General features: G+C 40.8%; 3 protein-coding genes across 7 annotated transcripts in view; 2 read left to right on the forward strand and 1 right to left on the reverse strand.

The window, feature by feature from the left end:
- Positions 1-3,374, forward strand: part of arhgef49 (Rho guanine nucleotide exchange factor 49) — a 60,322-nt gene extending 56,948 nt beyond the window's left edge. For all 4 annotated transcript variants that reach the window (XM_019270822.2, XM_019270825.2, XM_019270823.2 and 1 more), the window contains one exon: positions 111-3,374. In XM_019270822.2, the coding sequence (XP_019126367.1) occupies positions 111-945 (835 nt within the window). In that variant the 3' untranslated portion in view covers positions 946-3,374. The remainder of the gene's footprint in view (positions 1-110) is intronic.
- On the reverse strand, positions 2,998-7,331 carry tsn (translin). Its single transcript, XM_010746471.3, has 6 exons — positions 7,111-7,331; positions 5,134-5,227; positions 4,957-5,053; positions 4,682-4,797; positions 4,507-4,586; positions 2,998-4,391 (listed from the first exon to the last, which is right to left on the reverse strand). Exons 1-6 carry the CDS (start codon positions 7,174-7,176, stop codon positions 4,161-4,163), a joined length of 684 nt encoding a protein of 227 aa, XP_010744773.1. The 5' UTR covers positions 7,177-7,331; the 3' UTR covers positions 2,998-4,160.
- Positions 7,332-9,267: 1,936 nt separating this feature from the next.
- Positions 9,268-24,958, forward strand: part of fam124a (family with sequence similarity 124 member A) — a 28,533-nt gene continuing 12,842 nt past the window's right edge. For both annotated transcript variants that reach the window (XM_019270819.2, XM_010746476.3), the window contains exons 1-2: positions 9,268-9,534; positions 14,442-14,473. In XM_019270819.2, coding sequence (XP_019126364.1) covers positions 9,479-9,534; positions 14,442-14,473 — 88 coding nt within the window. In that variant the 5' untranslated portion in view covers positions 9,268-9,478. The remainder of the gene's footprint in view (positions 9,535-14,441; positions 14,474-24,958) is intronic.

Below are 24,958 nucleotides of genomic sequence, written 5' to 3' on the forward strand. Positions count from 1 at the left end.
ACCACAGCTCATCCTTGAGTAAAGCTGTCCTGTGATACCCATTAATCAACATTTCCCAGAGTTTTTACCGGACATGCTCTGTTTTCAACCTAATTTTCTTCTCTTTTCAGAATCTTCCTGGATGTTTCCCAGAATGACAACACAGCACTGCGTCGTATGAACTTGCGGTCCTTCCTCATGGCACCCCTCCAACGTGTAACTAAATACCCCCTTCTATTGAGCCGAATCATAAAGGTCACTCCTGAATGTCACCCCGACTATTCCCGTCTCCGTGAGGCCAAGAGTCGTGTGGAATCCCATCTGGAGCACATCAACATGAAGACCAAGCAGGAGGGCAATGGTGTCACCTGGTCCCTCCGTTCCTTCCGTCGCGACAGCCGCAAAAACCGGGAGGTCATCAACATTGAGATGCGAGAGGTGTCGATGAAGACGGTGGGCTGGGCCAGAGAGAACACACGATTCGTCATGGAAGGACCCCTCCAGTTGTCACAGCCAGCAGATGGTCAGTGGGTGAAGAAAGGCAGTAAGGCCCTCAAGTTCCAAAATGTCCAGAGTCTGCTGATGGTGAGGACACAGCGGGTCGGCGAAGCCCTAGGGCAGGGCACTGACCTGGGGGCGCGGGGGGATCAGGTGGAAGGCGGTGCAGATGGTATTCGAGATGGAGTGCTAGTTCTAATCAAGGACAAGAGCAGCGGAAAATTCACAGTGCTGAGAGAGCCCATCCGTCTGGGAAACTGTGTGGTGTCAACAGATCCGGACTGCGAGGACACATTCGAGGTGCTCGATATTCGGCGGGAGTCTTTCGTTTTCCGTGCATCAGACAAATCACGCACCCAGCAGTGGTTCCATCAGATTAAGAGATACGCTCGAGACTTGGGCACCTGGAGGAAAAGACGCAATGCTTTGCCCAACATCATGATCAACACAAACCAGGGCCGCTCCTGAGACTGACCAACGCCCACCAATGTGACACTGTAAATAACCTTCTACTGCAAAAATAGACTGACAACAAGAAGCATTTCTGAGTGACACAACTGTTCTAACCAGTCAGATTTCAGTAAAAGAAAAAAATCTTTCTCAAAGTCTCAAAAGGGTAAGAGAAAGATAGAGCACTTTTTTCTTACAAAGCTATAAGTGCGTCATACCGTCATAAAATTATGGATGGAAATTTAAGTCGTTAAAAAATATCAGATTATTGGACAACCAAAAAAACTTGGGCTGTGCTCGTCAGCCTTGATTGTAAAGACTGTTTGCTCTTTGAGAAAGAGAGCTAAGCTTTCAGTAAATAAGGTGTGTCTGTTGCAAAGCATGACTGAACGTGACTGACTGCAAAAAAGAAAAATTGTAATGTCCTTTTTATACAAGACAGTGGGGAGGGGGGGTGCATTTGTTTTTGGTACTAAGAGGATGGAGACGTGGTCAAGAGCTTTGTTTAATGGTTCCTGTTTGTTGTTACTGCCCTCTCCTGTCTGTGTGCCGCCCTCTACTGTACGTTTGACGGTAGAGCAACTTTCACTGCCAGAGATGCAGCTGAGTAGAGCCTCTATTACAGGCTGAACAGACCTCCTGTATCACTGTGTTTAAATGAGAACTCACATAACAGCAATAATCTCTGCCAGTTCCAAAAGAAGTAGCTACTGTATATGCATTTAATTTCCCGAGATTTACTTTGGCATTCAGGAGTTCATGCGTGATGTTCTGGTCAATCATTGGACTTGAGATAATCTTAGTGCCATGAAAGCAGTTTGTGAGAAGTCTAGTCGATCTCATTCGTCGTTAACATCATATTAAATAGGTCAGGTCAAACACTACAATTTCCCCCACTGTTTGTTAAGTCTAGAGTTTTTCAACCTTGGGCTCATGACTTCATGTGTGATCGAAGAGGCTGGGCTTTGGGACAGACTCATATTTGTCTGGTCTATTTATAGGGCTGCAACAAAGTTAACTGTGTTTAATCGATTAATCCGATTAATCATTTGGACTACAAAATGTCTGGAAATAGTGGAAAAATCCCAGACCCCAGGGAAAGTATTTTCATCTTTTTTTGTTATAGTCCAAACTTATTTCAAGACCCTGAAAATAGAAAGCAAAAATATGCTATTTTAAAATCATATGATCCATGATAAAGTCATATCAGAAACTATCTTTGGCTGCTGTGGTCATGACAATTGTGGCATAAAGGTTGAAAAACCCTGGTTACTTGACGAAAACGCCTCAAAAAGTCGTCCCAACCATCTCGTCGTGGCACAGTTTCAACTGTGTGTTATGTGACCTAGCAATGAGCTGTTGTGCCTTGGTACTTGATTACTGTTATGCTAAAATGTACTGAAATATTTGCAATCTGTCACAGTAGCATTTATCTCTGAGATACTGACTAGACTGCCCTCTTTTGGCACTTGATTGAGATCCATTTACAGGCAATATGATTAACACCTCTGACAGTCCCTGGCTGCTAATAATGTGTGATCACCTGATCCTCTCTGATTTAAGTGTGTTTTTATTTATGAAGGCTTTATTTTGTTTAATGCACTTTATTCTGTAATAGAAAGCTCCAGTAAAACTGCTGGTAAAACATGTTACACAGTCTTGTTTATTCACAATTCTTCATACCTTAGAAGGAACCTAGTTGACTGACGCAGATTTTCGGTCAATCCAGTCATCAAACCAAAACCACTATTTGATGTTTTACGTTTGCTATGAAGTAGCACCAGAAGAGGTAGCGAATCACTGTGTTTTAGAGGGCAGGGCCACTCAACTCCACCCCAACACTCCAGTGTTGTTGGAGGACGCCGCTTCAGATGAAGAAAAAAAAAAAAACAAAGCCTGCTGAGTTGCATACAGATTCTTTTGTTTTCCTCATTTGCATTTGAAAGACCTGATGTATTATTTCCCCAATGTAATATATTGTGAATTATATTAAAAGATTTTAAACACAACCTTGCTTGCTGTATTTTTCTGTGCCATATGCTCTTTTATAAAGTCAGATGAAGCTGGAGATGTAGAACGTAGAAATGTATTTACAGTTATTTTAAGCATCTTTAGGACGACTGATTCAAAAACAGGAATACTCACAGTACAAGTGGAATGCACTTATCAGTCCAGGAAACACACAGGATGGCGACAGTGAATTATTTCTAGAAAATACAATCCGGCTCCACTACGATATGAAGGCAAACAGAAGCATGGATTATAGAAACAAACCACATTTCCTGAAGGAAAACGGCAAACGTATCACATGCAGTACATGACATTCTGAACATTTTGTATGCACTCCTGGATTTCCAGATAAAAGCTTTATCGCCCGACAACCGAAATATTCAAACAGCTTAACGGACATACTCATTGGCACAGTTCTGCAAGGCAGGAAAAAAAAACAAAAGAATCAAACCATCACAGAGTAGCTTTATGTGGGTATTTTTGTCATTTCTTTGGCTCGACCTCTCCTGGAGCCTCATTGTGAAAAATTAAGAACATGCGGGTTAGATGCTGATGATCACAACCCAAACTGAGGTTTCTTTATGAAATTCAGAGATTAAATCTGGTAAGAATGTAGTCAAATGTATTTTTGGAGTTTTGGATACTCAACTGAATTATCAGTTATTTAACCCATAAATGAGGCGCCTGAATGTATCCATTTTAAAGAAATAATCACCAGGCGTCAAACTATGTGGTGGACAACACAAATACATTTCACGTTTTCTTTTTGCAAATAAACACAAATATCCACAAAAATAAGCTCTGCATGTTTGAACACTTTCCACAGAACTAAACACCAATATAATGTAGTTTAATAAGAAGGTGACTTTGTGAATAAGATGAAACCGTTGCAATACCGACTCAAGTGAAACAACATGACTCAGATGAAATGGTGAACGCAGCTCCAACACACGGTCAAAAAAAACTGCAACAAAGAGTGGACAATGGCGCCAAACTCAGTCGCCGTCTCTGCCACCCTTCTGACAGACTGCCATCCATCTAAAGCACTTCTCATGCATTCATTTACACAGACAAACACACACACTCGCGCACAGTCTGTCCTCAGCTGCTGGGGCCTCAGGTAGATCCCTGGGTCTTGCCTTCCATCTTGGGGTAAGGTGCAGCAGCCGTGGAGAGGTCCCAGCCCTCCTCCGTCTCCCACAGCCAATCACCACCGTCGACCTTTACTTGTCCAAGCCAGACTCGGGCTCCTTGGCGAGCCCGCGGATGGACAGGTCATAAACCACCTCTTCGATCTTCTTCACATCATACTTGAGGCCATCGTAGCGCTTACGCAGTGGGTCGTTCTTCAGGTTGAGCAGGCGGAAGCCTGAGTCCAGCTCGTTGATGAAGTTGGAGATGCGCAGCGGCCGGTTGTAGTCTCCTGCTGTGACGCTGTTTACTGCCAACCGTGACTGGAGGACAACACAGCGGCATCATTTTAACACAAAATTCAGTTTCTATGTTGATGAGCGTCACAGCTGAGGTAAAAGACAAGTAGCTCAAGTAGTAGCTCAACAGCAGACTCACCAGTTCACTAGCCATGATCAGCACTCCTGCCAGGTAGTCCTCTACGTCCAGGTGAAAACCTCTCTCTCGCACCACCTCAACTGTCGGGTGAAGAGGGCACAGAAAAGAAAGAGTGAAGCCACATTTCTCAGTAGAGTGAGACAGAGTTACAGGCTAATGACAAACTGGTACCTACTGCCGAGTATCTGGGCCACTTCCTCTCGAGTCACAAGAGCTTCACTCTCCAGGTAAACGACAAACGCTGATAAGAAAGCCAATCGCTGCAGGACAAACCGCCAGTGTTCATGGAACCTAAAGTGGAATCAGACAGATCAGGGAAAGAGACGTGAAACACTGTATTTTTCGCCAGGATAATCCGCTGAGCATCAGTTCTTCTTCCCGACGAGTTGTGGGTACAAACAGCAAGATCATTCAAAACATAGGAAACAGTTGGTATAAAACGAATCCTACCTGTAATACTGCTCCACAGGAAATTTAGTTTTGAGGTCAGCGATGTGTGTGCGGACTGTGCAGAACAACTCCCGTGCTTTTGCACATTTACCGGGAACTAAAGGGAGAAGAGAAATGTGAGAGATTAAGAAGTGTAATGTGGAGAGGCAGATATGATTCAGTACCAGAAACACTCACTTTCTTTGAACCCCGATGGTTGGTGGACACTTTGGAGCACTGTTAGTATTTCTCTAGCAGTCTGCTCCAACATCTGGACCACCTTACGGATATCCTGCAAGTCCATTAAGTATGATTAGTGTCATAACACAACAGATTTTCTCTTAACAGAAATACATACTCCATACAACTCCACGTACAGTAAACATAATGTACATACAGTCCTACAGAAAAAAAAGAAAAACCTTATTAAATATTTAAAATAGCACAAAGACAACTTATCAAATGTTGAAACTAAGAAATGTGATTGTTTTGGGATTTCAAATTTGATGCCAGCAACATGTTTAAAAGTTGGACAGGGTCATGTTGACCACTGTGTTCATCAGCTAGTCTTTTAACAACACTCTGAGAACTGAGAAGACTTTGCTGTAATCTTGAAAGTTGAATGTCTTCCCAGGATCTACGGTTTGGCGTCTCCTTTGTCGTATTTACATTTTAGAATGTGCTGAACATTTTTAACAGGTGACAAATCTGGACTGCATCCCGGACTCTTTGACTACAGAGCCATGCTGTTTGAATCTGTGCTGAATGTGGTTTGATGTCATCTTGCCGTCCCTGAAAAACACGTTGTGTACTTGGCAGCATATGTTGCTCCAAAACCTGCATATGATTCATATAAAATCAGGGACACTGGCTTTCCAACCGTGTGCCAATACCAAGCTGGATGGTCTATCTCCTCTTCAGCCCAGAGGACGTGGCATCCATGATTTCCAAACAGCGACGGTGTTTCTCTGGATTACATATGGTTCCCTCTTTACATAATGGAGCGTGGATGCAGCGATGAACTGTGTTCATGTTTCGTGGAGGAAGTGTTCTTCAGCTCATGTGGTGAAGTCCACGACAGAATCCTGTCTGTTTATGATGCACTGCTGTCCGCAGGGCCTGAAGATCACGGCCATCCGGTACTGATTCTCAGTCTCTTTACTTTACAAAGACTTTTTTAATACCCAGTCGTGTGACTGACCTGTTGCCAGGTAACATCATTCACTGTGAGATGTTCCACCAGGAGTTTTAACATTTGATAAGTTGTCTTTGTGCTGTATTCAATTAAATATGGAGTTTTAGTGTTTTCCACATCAGTTCCAACTTCACTGGAGTATCGTCACCTTTTCTACGCAGTCCAAATCATTGCACTTGTTACTGTCAATCTGATATTTTCTCCCAGCACCAATCACGGCCTGTGGTCAGATTTCATGTGGCCCTCAGCTTCGTTTTTATAATATATTATTTATTTAGGATAGTCAGATACTGTGTGGCTGGAAGATTTGGCTCTTTTGGTTGACATAGTGAAGCATTTGAACCTCTAAGGACAAAACTGCTGATGTACCTGTATGTACCTGTAGATGTGACACAAAATATTACTTTCTGAATGATCTTGTGACAGAGAAGAGCAAGAGTGACACGTTTTAAACTTGAATGTTTACAGACTTTGCATTACTCATAATAAGTCATGTTTAAAATGAACACGAGGTTCAGATTCTTCAGATGTGAAAAAAAGGAAGAACTGTTTTTTAAATTTGTTCATGCATGATTGGTTTAGATTATTCTTACTTTTTTCATTTTTAAAATCTTAGTACTGGCATCTTAAAAAAAATGTCAAATCTGGCCCTTTAAATAAATAAATAAAAGTTTGGACACCCTGCTGTAAAACAGTGTGTGGAGTTAATGTGAGTATACATGAACGATAACACGTTGTGCTGTAGAGCTTCACTTCTTTCAGAAATGTCTCCAATTTTCTAATCAAGTTTGGTGTTAGCCAGCTCGTACCTTAACGCACGTACAGACAACACAGAGTAATGTCCTTCATATTCGGTTAGATAAATGACTTCATGAACATGGCCTCTGTCAGCACAGAGAAATGTTCACGGTGTTTGTTAGCCGGGCTGCTAGCTGCTAGCTGAGGTAGCTGGTCGCAGCGTGTGGCGGCTTCATTCATACCTCTCTGACGTCCTGGTCGGCGCTCAGGAAGCCCTGAATGTAGCTGAACATCTCGGTGACTGACATGTCTGCTCGGAGTCAAGCTGCTCGGATGAAGCCGTGATGATGATGATGATGATGATGATGAACCGTCTGCAGAAGACTCACAAAAAACATCAACGTGCACGAGACCAGTCCCCTCCGCCTCCGCGCTTTGTGTGGCGCGTGAGAATGATGTCATCCTGCCCAACGTCACGTTGATGTCGCTCCATCATTTCTGCTGAAAGTGTTTACACAATACATTCACCATAAACCTGCACTACTACTAGTACTACTACTATTACTCCTACTACTACTATTACTACTACTACTACAACTACTACTATTACTACTATTAGTACTACTACTACTACTATTACGACTACTACTATTACTACTACTCCTACTACTACTATTGCTACTACTACTACTATTATTACTACTACTACAACTACTAGTACTACTACAACTACTACTATTACTAATACTTTCTAGTTTCTGCTAGTACTAAAGCTATTCAAAAGGCTCTGAAGAACTCATAGATAGATAGATAGATAGATAGATAGATAGATAGATAGATAGAAAAACTATATTTAAAAAAAAGATAGTGACCGTAGAAATAAAAAAGAGGGCAGATTTGTCCATTGTCTATCGTGCTTCGTGTCACTGAGAGCTGTTGTAAGGACCGTTTACAAAGACAGCTTTATGGTGATAGTTTTGTTATCATTAAATATATTTTCAATTCATTATTTGAATTCATTTTTTCAATGTACATTTCCACTACTACTACTTTAAAAGTCCAGTGTGTACATTTAGAGGGCTATGTCTTTAGAATATGGCAGAAATGGAATATAATCAGAATCGCTTTATTGGCAGGTGTGTACATACTTGTACATACAGGTACAGACACAAGTACAGTTTGAAGAAAAGGGACATGACAGGTAGGCGCAAACATAACTTAAAAAATAATTATGTACAAGGTAGAGCAAAAGACACAACAAATACACAAAAACGTAAAAAGGACAAGAGGGTAGTGTATAATCACCTGAAAATAACAGTTGTGTGTTTTATAGGGCATTTTTCTTTTAGCCCACACTGTCAGCCATGCTTCTACAGTGGCAGACAAACTAAACACTGGCTCTCATAATTTATTATCACACTTTTCTTAGCCACTGTAGTTTTTATTTCATGCTAGGAAGGTGAGAGTGAAGGTGAGACGAGGGAGTTGCAATTACACTAGGTGTCAAGAGTGAAGGTGAGACGAGGGAGTTGCAATTACACTAGGTGTCACTAAATCCTACACACTGGATCTAAGAAAGTAACACACATTTAGTGTAGTGATATCTATATATATATATCTATCTCTCTGTATATATACCTTTCTTTTAACCTGCCCAGGTATATTCTGGACAGACAAGCTGCATTACTCAATCCACCCTGCTGATGGAGCCAAAGCAGCATTGATGATGTTACCTTCAGGTGCTGCCTGAGAAAAGGACCACAAAACAATCACAGCGTCTTTCAGGCTACATTTCAAGAATTGTTCACGAGGACACTTGCCAAAGTCATCGGATAGTCAAAATCTTTAAAGCTCTAAGTAAGAAAACACAAGTGTCGCCGCTTTCTGCTGCTCATTTCTTTGTTGTTTTATATTACTATTTATTTACACTTAAAGAAACATTTTTATTCGAACCAGTAGGCTATTATAATGAATACATTAATAAATAAATAGAAGATTAACTCATGTAAACGTCTCATCTTAAGTCAAGATTTATAATAACATAATAAGCCAAATTGTGACTTTTCTGAATGAAAACCAGTGTGATTTAATTAAATATAAATACACAGGAAGCCAAGGTGTGAGGAAATCAATATCAAGAAATCTGAAATTTCATCTAAATTTTCCATTTCACAAGTTTTAATTACTAGTATGATCACACTTCTTGGTTTTGACTATCATAATGTTTAATTTGCATCAATTTTGACTTATTATCTCAACATTATGACATACAATCCATTCATTCAGGCCTGTTGTGAGTATATTTTAAATCTATACATCCTGGCTCATGTGCGCTCCACTTGACATTTTCAGATTCCCCACTGCTCCTGAAGGCAGCACCTCCGAGCGCAGCTGACGCAGACAAACAGTCGCTCAGTCTCCTGTTGCTGCAACTAGTTGAGCAGTCAGCTCAGTGCAGGTCAGGAGTTAGAGAGCCTGCTCGCTCAGACTCTCTGCTCGGTCGTACATCTCCTCTGTCAGCCGCACCGTGTTTCTTAACACTGCGTTTGACTCGTTTTCCTCTGGACTCTGAAACAATGCAGCTGACCGCGGATCAGCCGAGCCTGTGAGATGGAGAAAACCTCAGCAGAGGATGACTGCGTGGATTCAGGAGCCGAGACCGGAGGGTGAGTGAAGCAGGGATCACACAAAATGTCACACATTTATGATTAATTATACATGAAAATAAATGTTAAGGGAGTATGAGTAGATTTAAAGAATATGAATTAAACAATAAGTGATATAATGTTTGAAGACATGGAGGAGGTGTGATCCTCATTCTACAGTGGGAAGTTAACTCTTAATTAACTTAGTTGTTAATAAGAGTAGAGCCACAGTGAAGATGCTGAGTTAAGTGAATGTCCTGTTCCCTCTGTTTTCAGCCATTAGACAAAGATGAGCCTCTGCGCTATGTCACTGCTGGCTGTAGTGTTGTAGTAATGAAGAAGCTGTGCATGTGTGTGTGTGTATGTGTGTTTTAGGAGTTTCTATTATCTTTTATTTGATTCACTGTGGAAATCTGATTAGCCAACAATCTGAGCCTCCAAATGTATTGGGACAGATACCCAGATTTAAGAGATGGTTGTTTGTTATTGCATCATGACCAGTTTCTTTTTGTTCTCCTAAATGTCTCACTGCGTCCAAAGCTCTCAGTGAGATCTTTTCAGTACCCAGAGGACACAACTGAAACAATGACCCGTAGGTTGTAATTAAAAGAAAACTGTGTATCTGTAAAAGTCAGGTTTTGTTCAGTGCCAAAAGGCTCAGTGAGTGTAGAGTTTTATAGCTTTTTGAATGTGTCAGATGAACACAATGAGTCCCAGGACACATCAATAAATGATCAGGACGCTCCAAAAATGTGTTTAAAAGGTGAAAGTTGAGCTGATTGAAATGAATGTGGTTTACGAATGTTTACATACCCATATTCTACATTAGTGGGGAAAAAAATATCTCACGTTTATTAAATTTAAAAATGTTTCGTAATTATTTTTCAACTTAAACTCTTAAAACTGGATCTGATAACACAAAAACATTAAATATTGTGTTCAGTACATGGCAACAGCTGCTGATTCAAGTTCGATTAAGATGTCTCTTTGGCTCTCCTGTATAATCTAATAGAATGCCTTCACACCGCTTTGGCTTCAAGCCCTGTACTGCCTCAAAGAGCCGCTGGAAAAAATGAATAGTCTGAAACTCTAAATGATCCAGATCTACATATGCATGTAACATATTTACAGTGGATCTTTTGGAAATTATAAGATCTTATACCCCGTATTTATTCTAAGTTTATCTATTCATTTATGTTCAGTGCTGAAGTAAATATTTTAACACACATTATTTGACACATGATGTCAAAGTTAAAAACACCAACATAAATAAAGACAAAATGCAGGCAAACAGCATTAGAAGCACACAGTATATAACAGACGTTTTATGACAGCAGAGTAGATTGAAAGTTACAACTGCCAACCAAATATAAGGCCTTTATAGTTCTCTGCTCTTATATTGAAAGTCAGTAAGCTGGGAAAAGTAATCTGACATCAGTACATCAATGCCCTTGTTGTGAAAGTCACTCGGGACCATGCTATTTCATTAGCTTTGAACTGGAACCAAACACCCTAATGTGTGTGTGAGAGTGCATGTGTTTCATGGGAAACGCAACAGAGACCACCGTGGAAAGTGCTGATGTGAAAGGAAAAGCAGGGACATCAAGTTGATAGCCAGAGAGCCGCCACCTCCATCAGGTCACATCCTCCACCTCTACTGCCTCGCTCCACTCACTGTTCACCTCCCGTGGCCACTGGAAACACAGAGAATCATCACAGTGTTTAAAGCGTTCTAGTGTCTTTTAGCTCATTTGCACATTAATGAATTAATATCAACATTTGTTTGGTTGCATACAAACAGCTGATTTTAGCAAACAAAGCTGTGATAAACCCACCGTACACTACCTTCTCAGCACCAAAAAGCAAACAGACACAGTTAAAGCCTAACTGGTGAACATAGTGGAGGATTTAGCAGCTAAAAACTCAAATATTCCCTTTCACCATTTGGTCTGGAGACCAAACCAGAGCTAAAAAAAACAATAAATATTAAATTCATGAGGAAAACAAATTCATCAGGAACTCCAAATAAAAGTTAATGTTGCTCTGTGTCTGCTGGATGTTGAAGTAGGCAACTGTGTATAAAGCAAAGGCTGTATAAATCATGGATGTTACATCTGTGATGTTACCCACATGTTTCTTAAGATCCGAGCTCAGAGTGTGGTGGCTCTGGTCATTCCACCTTGGCAGTTTTACCTCCACTGGCTCCCCATGAATCCAGAAATGGGCAGCACGTGGAACACTCTTAACTCTGCATAACTTTAAGCCTTAATATAATTTGAACAGGTGAGTTGTATATAAATTCACCCTCAGTACAGTTGTCATGAACGTGGAAATTTGCTATAAAGACCAAGACTGTTTTTTGTACCAGGCTGTAAACATGTTTATTTCTGCTGTGAAGTTGGACATTTGAACATGGGGACCTATGGAGACTGACTCGTTCTGTATCCAGCCTCAAGTGGACATTTGAGGAACTGCCGTTTTTAACACTTCCAACTTGGCTTCATTTCACAACCACAGGGGTTGCCACTTTGTCTCAGTATTTTCAACCAAACATACTTCAGTGTTGTGTTTTCAGCTTGTTCTACTACTCGAAATTCAATTGAGAATAAACCGCTTTGTGGTTTTGTGAATGATGACTGCCCCAGTGCAAGTAGCATCCCAGCGTTTATAGTCTTCCAGAGGACGGAGCGGATTGGGATGAATGGTTAGACATACAAGGATTGTGATGTCAACACAGAAGATTGCGGTGCACGATCACTCTCTGACCATCAATCAGCATTTTCTTCTTTACGCCATGACACAATCTGTCATAAACATAATCAGACCTTAACTGTAGAGGTGGCAGGCTATGAACCAGATATATGAGTCACTGTTTGGAACAGATCTATGAGGATTTATTGCTTTATGTTTAGTTTGTCTCTGAACTGCCCTGCGTCCCTTCTCTTTCCAGACTGATCTCCACCCTAATCAAATAAGAGACACCTGAATCTGTTCAGCTCTCCACATGTCAGACAAGACCTTTAGACTCATTTGAGAGCCCATCGGGTCACTCTGAAGCCAGGTCTTTGTGTGCGTGACCGGGCTGCTGCCTGTCTTCGCTTCACTTTGTGTTTATTGTCTTTGGACGGAGATGAAGCAAGCGAGTGTGGTCAGACAGGGAAAGCCAGGCGAGATGCTAACCAGCACTGCTGTGGGAGTCCCGCCAAAAACACACACCCAAGGGAGCCATCAAAACAGTCCTGTAACTACACTACTACTTCCAACTCTACTCCAAAGAGCCATAAACCTCCAAAAGACAGTTTTTCTCTTCTTTTTTTTCCACATTTTGTCATTTGTCTCTGTTCACGTAGGGACAAAGTCTATGAGTTTCACTCTTTGTCTGCTGGAACCTTCCGGTCGTTTATAATCCCGCTCTGTATATTTGTCTTTTCCTTCGCTCCCTGCGCCAACATTTTCCCCCTCTACAGTGCCCCATCATCTTTTCTTCTTACCATTCTCAGCTCACCTCTGCTTCTTCCCATACTCCCATCCATTCCTTTCTCCACACCACTAATGCCTGCTAGTTAGATTGATAACCTCCTGCTGCAGGATACATAGTCGTTGCTCTGTTTCCTGCTGTCCTGCAGCTCCACAGTCCTTATTAGTTTAGAGACAGAGTCACAGAGTGTGTGTGGAGGGACAGCGGTCCTCTGCTTGTCAGCTGACTCCTGTGGGACTAATAGTCTCAGGTGGTGTAGTATGAGCGCTGAGGTTTCACGGGCAGTTTAGAGAATTATATCATGTTTAGGATGCAGGCCAGCTCCTCAATCAGTCTTGTTGTATCGAGGGCACACATGCTCCTTGTATGTTACGCACACAGATATTCATCCAATTAGACAAAATGGCAGAATTCTTTTAGCAGAAATCTAATTCTACCGCAGCTCACAGATGGGAGCTAGCAAATTGTGTTAATATTGGATTTTAGTTATAGTAACTACCAGTGATGGTGGCTTTTCAGCTACAATTCCAGCAGCCTGAATCAGAATTACAACACAGAGGCTGACGTGAATGGTTTTGTTTGACTCCTAATTACAAGCTAAATGATATGACTTGAACACAGCATTAGTTCACATGTATTAACACTAGACTGATGATGATCTTCTCAGCTAAGCCAGAAAGAAAGCAAATAATTGTCTTTCTCAGAATGTAAAAGCAGCAATACCAATGTAATAACCCATTAGAAGTAAAAGTATATTTTTATGGTAATATCTGTCTCATTATTACAGAATAATAAGAATAAGAAAACGACCCAGCAGAGATATTTTTTTTGTTCTAGACAACTAATATTAAAGCTTTCTAGAGATCATTGAGTTTCACTAACTAAATAAATACCACACATATGAACACCCCAACTGTCTTTCTAGTTCACTCTTGTATTGGTCAGAGGAAATATCTCTTTAAATGATTTATAGGTGAAAGTCACAGTGATGCGGTCAGGACTGAGGTGTTGCTCGTTCAGCAATAAAATAAATGTTAAAATGTTTTTCCCTCTGAAATACAGTGGAATGTAGTACAAATGTAAGAAATCCTCAAGAAAATACCTGAAAACTTTACTTGAACACAATATAGTGGTAGTAGTAGTACAATGTAAGTAAATGTCCCAGTGTTTTATCCCTTCAGATAGAAACCACTATGAAATACGTGTGTGTGCATTTTCGGTGACCTTTCCAGCTGGACCTCTCCTCCTGTTTAGCCAGATGTCAGCACTTTATTTGAAATAGGAGTGTGTCATCCTGTAAATCATCATGTTGATTGTACTTCATACTGTAATATAAACTCCTGTCTCCTCTCTCTGTTTCTTGTCCTCTCTTTGTCTCGGTCTGTGTCCACATTTCCTTTCTCTCTCTCTCTCTCTCTTTTTTGTCTCACTTTTCTGTCGTCCTCTGCAGGTCTGATTACAGTCCCCTGTCCTCAACGAGCAGTAAGTAAACCAGTGGCGACACAAATTGACTCAAACACACACACAGATCAGGACCAGGACCTATTCTCCCTAATACACACTGACAAAAGAAATACATTGACGGGGGATGTGTATATGTGGTGGTTAGTATGGCATACAACAGATTTTAGGGGGGATTCTTTGTATGGCAATATTAAGTTACTCCTTCCACCATAGGGTATATTTACTGTGATGGTACATGCCAGATAATTTGGATATCATAACATTTTGCACATATGATATAGTGAATGGTTGGCAATCACAGGGGAAAAAAGATGTGACAAAGTAAACAATGAAGATAGAATAATTTATGCAATGTAAATGTCACATGACCCAAACGGGACAAACAACATTTCTTCTTTGTTTTACTATAAAAAACTGAATTATTTTAATGCGATTTGCATTGGTACTTTTTCCCCCAAAGGCTTTTTCCATGCATCATATCACACAGCTCACATACATAGACAGCCACTTGAGTTACACAAAGCCACCATGTTCCAGGAAAATCTGATGAAAACACATGGCTGCCACAGGCAATAAGATCTGTGTGCAGTCAGTGTGATACAGAGATACAATACTCCGGTGAAAAAACAATGTCATAATGCATTTCAACAAATCATCACTTTTTCTTTTGTTTGCTACAATTTGGATTTTATTTTGGAAGGTGTTTGGTTAATGTTTTTGTCTATAATAATACTTTAATTCAAAATGTGGACGAAATGCTCTGTGCCGGCTTTAACTTTTTGTGATACTTTTATGATGCGGATATTGGTATCGCAACTTGACACTGATGACATATGATAGCGATAAAATATGCTATCTTTGTACTTTTTTATTGTCGTTGTTCAGTTTCATTCAACCTGATCAAAGTGTGGCTGGACACAACCTCAGAACACAATGATCCTTTTAGAAATATGTTCAAATGAATCAAACACAAAAACAAGAAATTCAATCTTCAAACTGATAAACTTAATTGTTTCTTGTAAATAAACACTCATTCTGATATATAATGCCTGCAAAACGTTCCAAAAAAGATAGGACAGGGACAACAAAAGACTCTGAAAGTTGTAGAAAGCTCAAAAACACCTGCTTGGAAGGTTTAGTGGCAACAGGTGATAGTATCATGATTGGTTCTGAAAGGGGGCGTTGTCGAAGGGCTCAGTAGTTCATTAGAAGGGATGATGTGAGGAATGGTTAAATTGTCCAACAGTTTAAGAACAACATTTTTCAACACATAATTGTAATGAATTTATGGATTTCACCATCTACAATTTATAATATAATTAAAAGATGCAGAGATATCTCTATCTCTAGGCCCAAAACCAACATTGAATGCCTGTGAACATTTACTCGTTAAGCATCACTGCATTAAAAATCAACATGGTTGTATGTAATGGATCTGAGTTGTACTGGTGCAAAGTGTGTGTGGTGTGATGAGTCCACATTTCCGACGTTTAGGAAATCATGGACATGGTCTAAATTTGTGCTTTACAAAGCATCCCAAGTTTCTTGGAACTGGGGTTGTATTTATCACTTAGCCGAAATACACATGATAAGTTTTAGATCAGCTGCTTAACATTGTTTGGGTGTATGCAGTTGTATGTGCCAATATTGCTTGAACTATACGAGGTTGCCACTTACAGTACTGCTGAGTCATCCATCTGCGTTGTTGAGTGCCTGTGTTTTGTGTGAGTGTATGGTTGTGAAGATGAGGTCATGACCTCTTCCCATTCTAGTTGCCAGATCTCTGGGCCTTTCACAATGGAAGGATTATATCCAATATTAGCCCATTAATCTGTTCTAAAGGAAGCTGTGTTATCCCACCCGCACCACACCCGCATATCAGGAAGTAAAGGATCACATGCACATGGCCACACACACACACACACAGAGTTATCCAGCAGTGTCTGGTTTGGGCTTTCCCCCCATGTTTGTTGTATCTTTCCAGTATCAGATAAGCTTCTGCCCACTATTGTGTCCATCACTACTGAAGATTTGAACAAAACATGCACAGGGACACAGAAAACAAAAACTTTAAATAGCACATGGAAAGAAGTGTAACCTCAATTAGAACAACACTACCAGCCTAGAATTAGAGTACTGTATGATTAAAGATTTGTTCATCACTCAGATATACACAAACGACATGCTTACTTGGTACAACAGGGAACCACAAATGTAGCTCAATTCAACAGTTAAATCACTGGTAACAATAGCAATAACTGTTCTATGTGACCTGACATTATCAATTAAAGACATTAATTAAAAAACTAAAGACAGAATGCAATTTTACCACAATTAATCGTTTCTGTGATTGTGGTTTAAAGGACCTTTTGCGGTATCTAGTCTTGGAAATTTTAGAAGTTTTAGTTTTATATGTCCAGGTTTTTAAAGATTTGTCTTGAGGATTTTGCTTTGGTGCTCAGCTTTGTAAAATGACTTGTCCCAGGATAATCCAACCAACACACCATCAACAGCTTATTATAGTCTTTTTCAGTAGAAAGTGGTTCCAATGAAAACTCACTCACTGTGAGGTCTGTGGACTATCCAAAGCAACAAGGGTGCATTTCTGGGGAAAACACCTCGCTGTCAGTGTTATAAAATGTAACTTTTAAACTGTGTGAGCGCTAGAAATCTCAGAGACAGACACTGTATCTCAAAAGCTTGGCAGGTTTGTAACACTTGGAAATATTGATGACAATTTGGACGCAACCTCTCCGTAGATATTCTGGTGTATAGTGAAAGGCTTTTTCGCCCATGTTTAGTCCATTATTTTATTATATCAGGACCTCTCGTCATGCTCTGTCACTTTTAGGTAACCTGTTCCCAGGCCTGTTGAAATATGTTTTTTACGCTCCTTCTCCAGACGTGTCTTTATGCTGAGTAGCTGGATGAACCTCCTGAATCGTCAACCTAAAATGCTTTCAAAGCTTTCATTAATCATCATCTGCTGCTGAATCTGTAATTTTTTGCTCACATAGAAAAAGATGACTCTCCAAGTTACTGAGATGCTGATCGACTATATGTCAATCCTTTATTGCCCCTCTGGGAATATGTAATTATTGGAAATCCCAGGTACTAGTTCTTTGTCTGATACGCACTCTCAGGCAGACAGAGTGAAAACAACAGCCTGAGTTCATTTATCAAACTGAGCCTCAGACTAATGATCAGAACAGAAAGGATGGGACAGATGGCTGCAAACTGCTGTGGTGACAGAGTTTGAAAAGATGTGCAAGGACAATATAGAGAACTCATCTGTCTCAAAGCTGTGTGTGGCTGCCTGTCTTTGTCCTCCATGTGTGTGCGTATTCATGCACATCTCTGTGCGCAGACGAGTTCATTTGCAAAAGTGCATGCAGCATCGGTCTCCCTCGTTTTCTGCCTCCTCAGAAGTATATTTAGGTTCTGGTAGAGATGGCACTCATGTTTATACAGGTGGTACAAACCCCTGACCTTTGACTTCAGCTCAGACCAGCCATAAGCCCCCTGTAGACAGACAGAGATCATGCTAAACCACCAACATCACTCTGACCGAGGTTATACTCTAATTTAGGTCCTGTAGGTGTAACAGAAGGTGGAGGAATTCAAATGGCTCAGTCTTTGTCCTGAAATTGAAACTATATCAATAAGTTTGAATCTAGATTTGTTTGTTTTTATGGACAGTGCGTCTATTACTGTTAACTACTGAGCACATCCATTGCTTTCACACTTCAGGGTTAAACATTTAGTTTTTACATGATAAGAGTTTGTTATTCATTTGAAGCCTTTGTAAGCCTAGCCATATTGCTACAGTAAATACCCAAGTAATACAATGTTTTTTCATTTAGATTGCTTGAATTAATTAAAAAAAATTCCAGTGTGGTGAGCAAATATGACTTCATAAAATGAGACATAAAAATGTATCCACACAAAACACTATCTAAGCTTAAAGGATTTTTTTTATTGTTAGTAAATGACATTAAAAGCACCAATGAAAACCAAAACCAGTTCTGTAATAACTGGACTCTCAATACTCTCATCCCAATGCCCGTTGACTACTACTGAAGATACAAATCTTGTCACAAATAGTTTCATCTTCAAATAGGCTCAGTTTAGGCTCAGGCTTAAATAGTTAGTGTATTGGGGGCTGTTTTCTTCACCAGATCACTTCACATTTAGTAGTGTTTGTGGGAAGAAGTCAAAATAACTGCAGCATATGTGTTCCTGGTAATAAAGGAACATATTACCCAGTATAACCGTGTGCATCACTGATGTAAATCAGTGTCATATCCTGGAGTCATTGGGTGCTTTGGGTTTCACAACAGACACCCTCGTCCAGGCAATGCAAGTGAGGTTGAACAGGCTTTGGCCTGTGTCCAAGTGGTATTCTACTGACCCCACTAGTCACCCATTTTTCTTGGTCAGCCCAGGGTTTTGTAGGTTGGATGAGGCATTGACTCACACCCCCTCTTGCCCATCCCCGCTGGCACACACCAGCTCTATATGTGGTAGAGGTTTTAGCTGCCTCTCTAGTTCAACTGTCACCTTCCCAGCCAGGTAAGATGGGCTGGGGAGGACATAATGGACCTCATGTATCAGGAATTTGATCCTCTGGCAGTTTCATTTTCAGATGCCAGGGCACATTCGGCTCTGTTGCTAGTTCCCACTTTGTCCATGCACCCTGTTGTCACATGGCCACTGTTGTGTGCCTCCTTATGCACCAGCTTCTGACTCTGCCTCCTGCTTGCAGTCTCACATTGAGTTAATACTGAGTTCCTGAGTTGGCCCTTACCTGCGCCACACTCCAGAGAAAGACCTTGTGCTTCAGCTGATCTTCTGCCTGCTGGACTGCCTCGGCTTCACTTCTTCACCATATTGATGATGATCCCTGCACCAGCCACGTTGGTGTACTTTGATGCAGTGTACTGCAGCTGTTCCATGTCCAGACCACGATGAATTCCTCTCTGACAGAGCTGAACCCAAGCCTGAGCTTGTTGCTGTTTCCATACAGCCCAGTGCAGCTCAGGCAACAATAGTGAGCTCACCAGCACTCAAAGTCTTCTCCGACAGCCATGGGGCAAGAGGATTCATGGGAAGATTCCATGCTGGTAGACCCAGGACTTAAATCTTCTGGGTGACCCAGACTTGTGTAGAGGTCTCAGCCCTTTAGGCCGAACAGTTTTTGATCTATAAAGCCAAGCTGGAAACACTGTTGCTGGGGATTGAACAAATAAGCTACTTCTTAAAATAATCATTTTAATTACTGTTGCTACATTTTTCTTTATTGCAGTGCATTTATTAAGTATATAAAAACACTTGAAAACAATTGAATCAACATCTTCTAGAATTAAGTCACAGACAAAATTAACTGTTAAGATGTGGTGGGTTTTTTAGTTGTGCATAGTCTTGATGTGGATTTTGAACTGTCTGGGAAATGGAACAAATGACGCTCTACTTCAACATTTGTTCTGTACCACAGCCACCTCTGCATTTGGAAAATTTCACTAAACCTCTATGGAGTCTTTAACTTATATGCAGATTTTGCAAGTGCAAAGGCTTGTGCTCATAGTTAAGAAGTGGAAACTGGAGTTGTAAGAATTTCATGCAACAGCAGTGATGGAAAACTAAGTGCAAAGTGTAATCTGTCCTTTATGCTGTCTGCAGCATCTTTGAGTGTTCAATGGAAGTCCCGCCCCAAACACTTAATCACAAAAACTCACTTTCTATTGGACAGAGCACATGAGTGTCCATTCAGCCTGAGTGACCTGTGACCCTGCCCCCAGTAGTCTTGTGCGTGTGTACATATATGTAGGACTGAGGGGGTCGGTTGTCAGAGTAATGAATGCTTTCAGGCCAGCAGGAGGGAGAGGTCAGACTGTAAAAACACAAACACAGAGCAGAGACACAACTACAATTATAAACAGACTTGAGCAGGACATGCATGATTTGTCACCCTTGGAATACCTAACAAATATACTGTAGATGTATTTATTACTCACAGATGTAGACTCATGAAAATTTACACCACAGTCAGCATCCAAAAGAGAACGACTTGGATGACAGATGAAAAGAAAACACAAGATGGATTCAGGACATCCAAGTTTTGCAGGTAATGGTAAGCAAAACAAAGACTGTGAAAACATTTCTTTCCTGAGGAAGAAATCCAGAATGAAAGGACAATTTCAAAACAGTGGATAAAGGGAATGTGCATCAGCACATTGAACTCTTTCATACCACTGAGACAGGACTGATAGTAGGCTGCGAGTCACCGGTTGACATCAGGGGTTAATTATCAGGGATCAGAATGTCACCAACAGATGCTAGCTTGCTGAGATAAACGCATATATTTGTGTATCTCCGTAAACGTGTGTGAATGTCTCTCTGCTTTACTGCAGTCATGCTAGAGTGTGCAAGCAAGGACAGGGCATAGAACCTGAATACGTTTTGAGTACTGATCAATTTGAGTTGGTAGCATCAAGTTTAAAACCCTTTGCGAGAGTTGTACCCTCGCCTCTCGCAAAGCGAGGTCACTCTAAACTCTTCTCTGTGGTTGTCCCCAAATGGTGGAATGACCTACCAACGGCTACTAGAACAGCAACATCCCTTTCTACCTTTAAAGAAACTTGTAAAAACCTTTCTGTTTCGAGACTGCTTCCCTGCCTAACAAAACTAACACCTTTCTCAGCTTATGTCCTCCTCTGTAAGTCGCTTTGGATAAAAGCGTCTGCTAAATGCAATGTAATGTAATGTAATAATGTAAAAAACCCTAAAACCTTAAGGTTGGAAAAGGTGTCGCTGAATACTTGGTCAGACCCTCAGTGTCATAATCAGAATATGTTTTTATTGATGTGTTTTATGAGTACATCACTAGTCATGAATCTATCACTTATGGGGGTTAGTCCATTCCTTGGCTCTAGTCCATCAGTCATGGTTCAATGTACAGTAGAATCAATCCTATGTAACACATCTCCATCTGTATCTCAGGTCAGGTTAATCACACTTGTCTCATTGTGTTTAGGCTGTCAGTAAAATGATGTGTCTTCACCACAAAGAGAAACGCTTGGCTTGTCCAGACTGCCTTGTGCGTCCAGTAACGCCCGAGGCTCTGCTTCTTGTTATTTCATTGAGACAGGGAGCAGATTAGGAGAACCAGGAACACATGTGTGTGCAAGTTAGTCCAAATCCAAAATTCTCTCCAAAATTTGAACATGACCTGTGCTGTTGTATATCAGCCAGCGGATTGAATACTTACCGGTGAAAGTGCAGGAGCCCGTAAAGTTTTACTTCCTTCCCTAAAATAATTCAATGTCGACTGTGGCTTGGAGCGCATTTGAGGTGTAAAACTTTCATACCTGCTGGCAGAGAGGCAAACAGTGACTGGAATACATACAGCTGCTTTAATTTGCTTTCTAACTTTTAATTTTTTACTTCTCTTGATTTTAGTTCAAAAGCCTGAAACACAGATTTTATTCACGCTGAATTAGTTTGACTGTAGCAACCATGCACTATACTTAACAATTCAAATATTTTGTTGTACTCGTATCGTGTGTCTTTGCTGCAAATTGATAGAATGATTTAATTGGTGTGGGTTTTAAATAATAGCATGGTGTCAGTTTACCACATCTGTTAAAGTTTATCCGCACCCCTGGCAACACTAGCTGAATGTATGTACGTGATCAAACCCCACAGTGACTGTGCTCACAATCTTCCATTCAGCTTGTCATATAGAGGCAGAGGTTCTTGTATAACTTGAGTTCCATCCAGGTAACTTCTGTTTCCCCTTGTCTCATTACTGAATGAGAGACTTCCATGCAGTCGTGTGTTTACATTGTTTCATTCGCTGTTATAGAGAGCAGGGGTTGTGGTGAGCACAAAGTTTACAGTGGACTTGACTTTGCTGGATGCGTGTTACTGAAAAGGAGAAAACTGAGCGACCTTTGTTCAGCTTCTTTGAAGTTGCGTTCACTCTCAACAACCTTGACTAGTGTTTGAAACTTCTAGGAGAAAACACAAGCAGCCAATCACAGTTAGAAGGTCCCCACTTAGTGTCTTTGGAGCTGCCATAGACTGCCATAGACTAGTAGTAGTTACATTTACATACACTTTGCATCTCAGCTATGTGCGTCGGATCCTCAACACTTTTCAAACACAACATGTATCACAAATTTCAATATCAGTTTTAGCTTTAGCTTTTAGTTCTAGCTCACACTTAATTTCTGTGCATCTTTGTATGTAACAGAGATTGTGGTGTATATTACGTCCTTTCTGGTTAATGTGACATCTGAGTGCTCACTGCCTCTTTGCCTTTCATCAGCACAGACTTGTCTTAACACTCAGTACTGTCCTTCTAAAACAGACATGTGCGTCATCTTCCCCAGTGTCTGAGTATCCTTTTACACTCTGAATCACCCACAGTGGTGTCAGCCAGGGCACTTTTTAAGCACAATCAGTTTGAATAAGACCTGATAAATCAAGGACCACACACACACACACACATACATGGTGCTTTCTCCCTAGCCGTATGAGATCCAGGCTCATGCAGATTAAGTGGAACCAAATGTGCGTCCTTTCAAAATAAGGTTTGGACTACGAGGTCATGATCGCAGCTAAATCTGCTGCAGTCAGCCATTTGTTAACGGTTTAATTAAAACAGTTTTGCTTGTCAGCCTCGTTGTGGCCCCTTCGTGATAATGAGTCACTGATTGCACATTCATGCAGTAGTAAATAGTTGCACAGTGAAATATGTTTTATTGTTTTGCCTCTGAACTGGGTTTAAAATGATACAGGGTTGAAGATACAGATTTTCAGGGGTCCACTTGATTCTCTGTAACCAAGACCCGATGGAACTGACAAGAACTGTGGTCAGGCCAGGATTGATTTATATGTCCAGTGAGGTTTGTGTTGGATTATTGCAATATTGTCCTAAAATGTGTTGTAGTGCAGCATCAAAACACCAAAAAAGTTACTATCCAAATACCCTATGTAGATATTTGTGTAAAATAGTCACACCTCTTCAGCTTTTTGTCCTTCTATAAAGCAAAGCTGCCAAGTCCCAGGTCTATTTGGACAGTGAAGGTGACATGACATGCATGAACTTGGACTAGCTCTGTTGACTCACTAATCCCACAACAGTCTGTTGTAAGCAATCTAATATATCTAATTCTCAAACTTAAACCAGCAGCTGTATGGAGCCAGAAAATATTGGCTCCAAATTGTGACGTAATTGCTTTTATCTTCAGTGAAACATTAGGGTTGGCGGTGTACTCGCTTAACTGTCTCTGTCATATAAGAACTGCTGAAAGGATGGGGCTGGAGTTAATCTGTGTTTTTTCTTATTGTCAGTAAGTACCATAAAAACACCAAAACCAACAACACACTCGATCCCTCTTCTGCCTGTGACACAAAACCCCAAGCTCATTGGTTCCTACTGGAGATGTAAATGTTTAAACATGGCTCTAAAATGTATAGTTCCATTTACCAAAAACAACTGCCCAGTTAGTTTTTAGCAAACATTACTGAAACATCAGTGAGTATTTCCAGCAGCCTGACAGTTAATGTGGAATTGACTTAAGACAAACTACTGAACAGTAGCTTTAAAGTTTCAGCTCATTGTTTGGCTGTCCGGCCTAAACTTTACTGCTTTGGTTGACCGTCACTGCTCTCATAGCATCATTTTTGGCTGCAGCTGGCAGCTGTTTTCAGTGAAAAAGCTCTAAAAATCTACTGTACATAACCTGCTTGGCACCAGACAACACACAGACATGGTTAGAGACCAGCTGGTGAACGTAGTGGAGAATTTTAGCAGCTAAAGAATCTATATATTTCCCTTGGGAGATGGTAGAGACCAAAAAATGAGCCAAAAGAAGAGTTTATATTAGACTTTTATTCATCAGATGGACAGAAACTCAACCACACGTGAATGAAGTTGTTGATGTTCTAACTGCTGGATATGTTTATGAACAAGTTGCCATACTAGTCTCAAAGGTGATGGTGTGTCAATGTTGTGTTCACGACTTGTGACTGCTGCCCCCAGAAAGCCACAAAAATCTGTTGTTGCAATTATATAATCAAGACCTTGATAACTTCCTTGGCACCGGTCAAACTGACGCACAAGTGTTGGAACAGCATCAGCATTATTCTTTCTTTTCACCAGACGACAAAAAGGGGCCCCCATCTTGAGTTTCCTCCCTCAGTTGTTTTGACTTACACCGAGGGCCAAGCTAGCTGAAGCTGTGACTGCGGTACACACACACACACACACACACACACATGCTCAGAGGCCTTATTTGAGTTTTCGCTGCTAATCACTTTCATATGTGCAGGGGCCACGAGAAGGCGAGTTGTTTTATCTCACGTCATCATCTGTGTGTAAGGTTGTGAGCATGTGTTGCCGGTTAACACTTAAACGCAGAGCGAAGGGGAAAGTCTGCGCATATTAGAAAAGACAGGCCCGTCTGTAAATGTGCAAATTGATTTTGTGTGTGGAGG

Source organism: Larimichthys crocea, chromosome XVII (assembly GCF_000972845.2).
Source record: "Larimichthys crocea isolate SSNF chromosome XVII, L_crocea_2.0, whole genome shotgun sequence".
NCBI classification, from domain to species: Eukaryota; Metazoa; Chordata; class Actinopteri; family Sciaenidae; genus Larimichthys; species Larimichthys crocea.

Coding starts and splice junctions, on each gene's coding strand:
- tsn (XM_010746471.3), bottom strand. CDS start 7,176: ATGTCAGTCACCGAGATGTTCAGCTACATTCAGGGCTTCCTGAGCGCC. Junction 5,054..5,133: donor ACCATCGGGGTTCAAAGAAA/GTGAGTGTTTCT, acceptor TTCTCCCTTTAG/TTCCCGGTAAATGTGCAAAA. Junction 4,798..4,956: donor CCTGTGGAGCAGTATTACAG/GTAGGATTCGTT, acceptor ATTCCACTTTAG/GTTCCATGAACACTGGCGGT.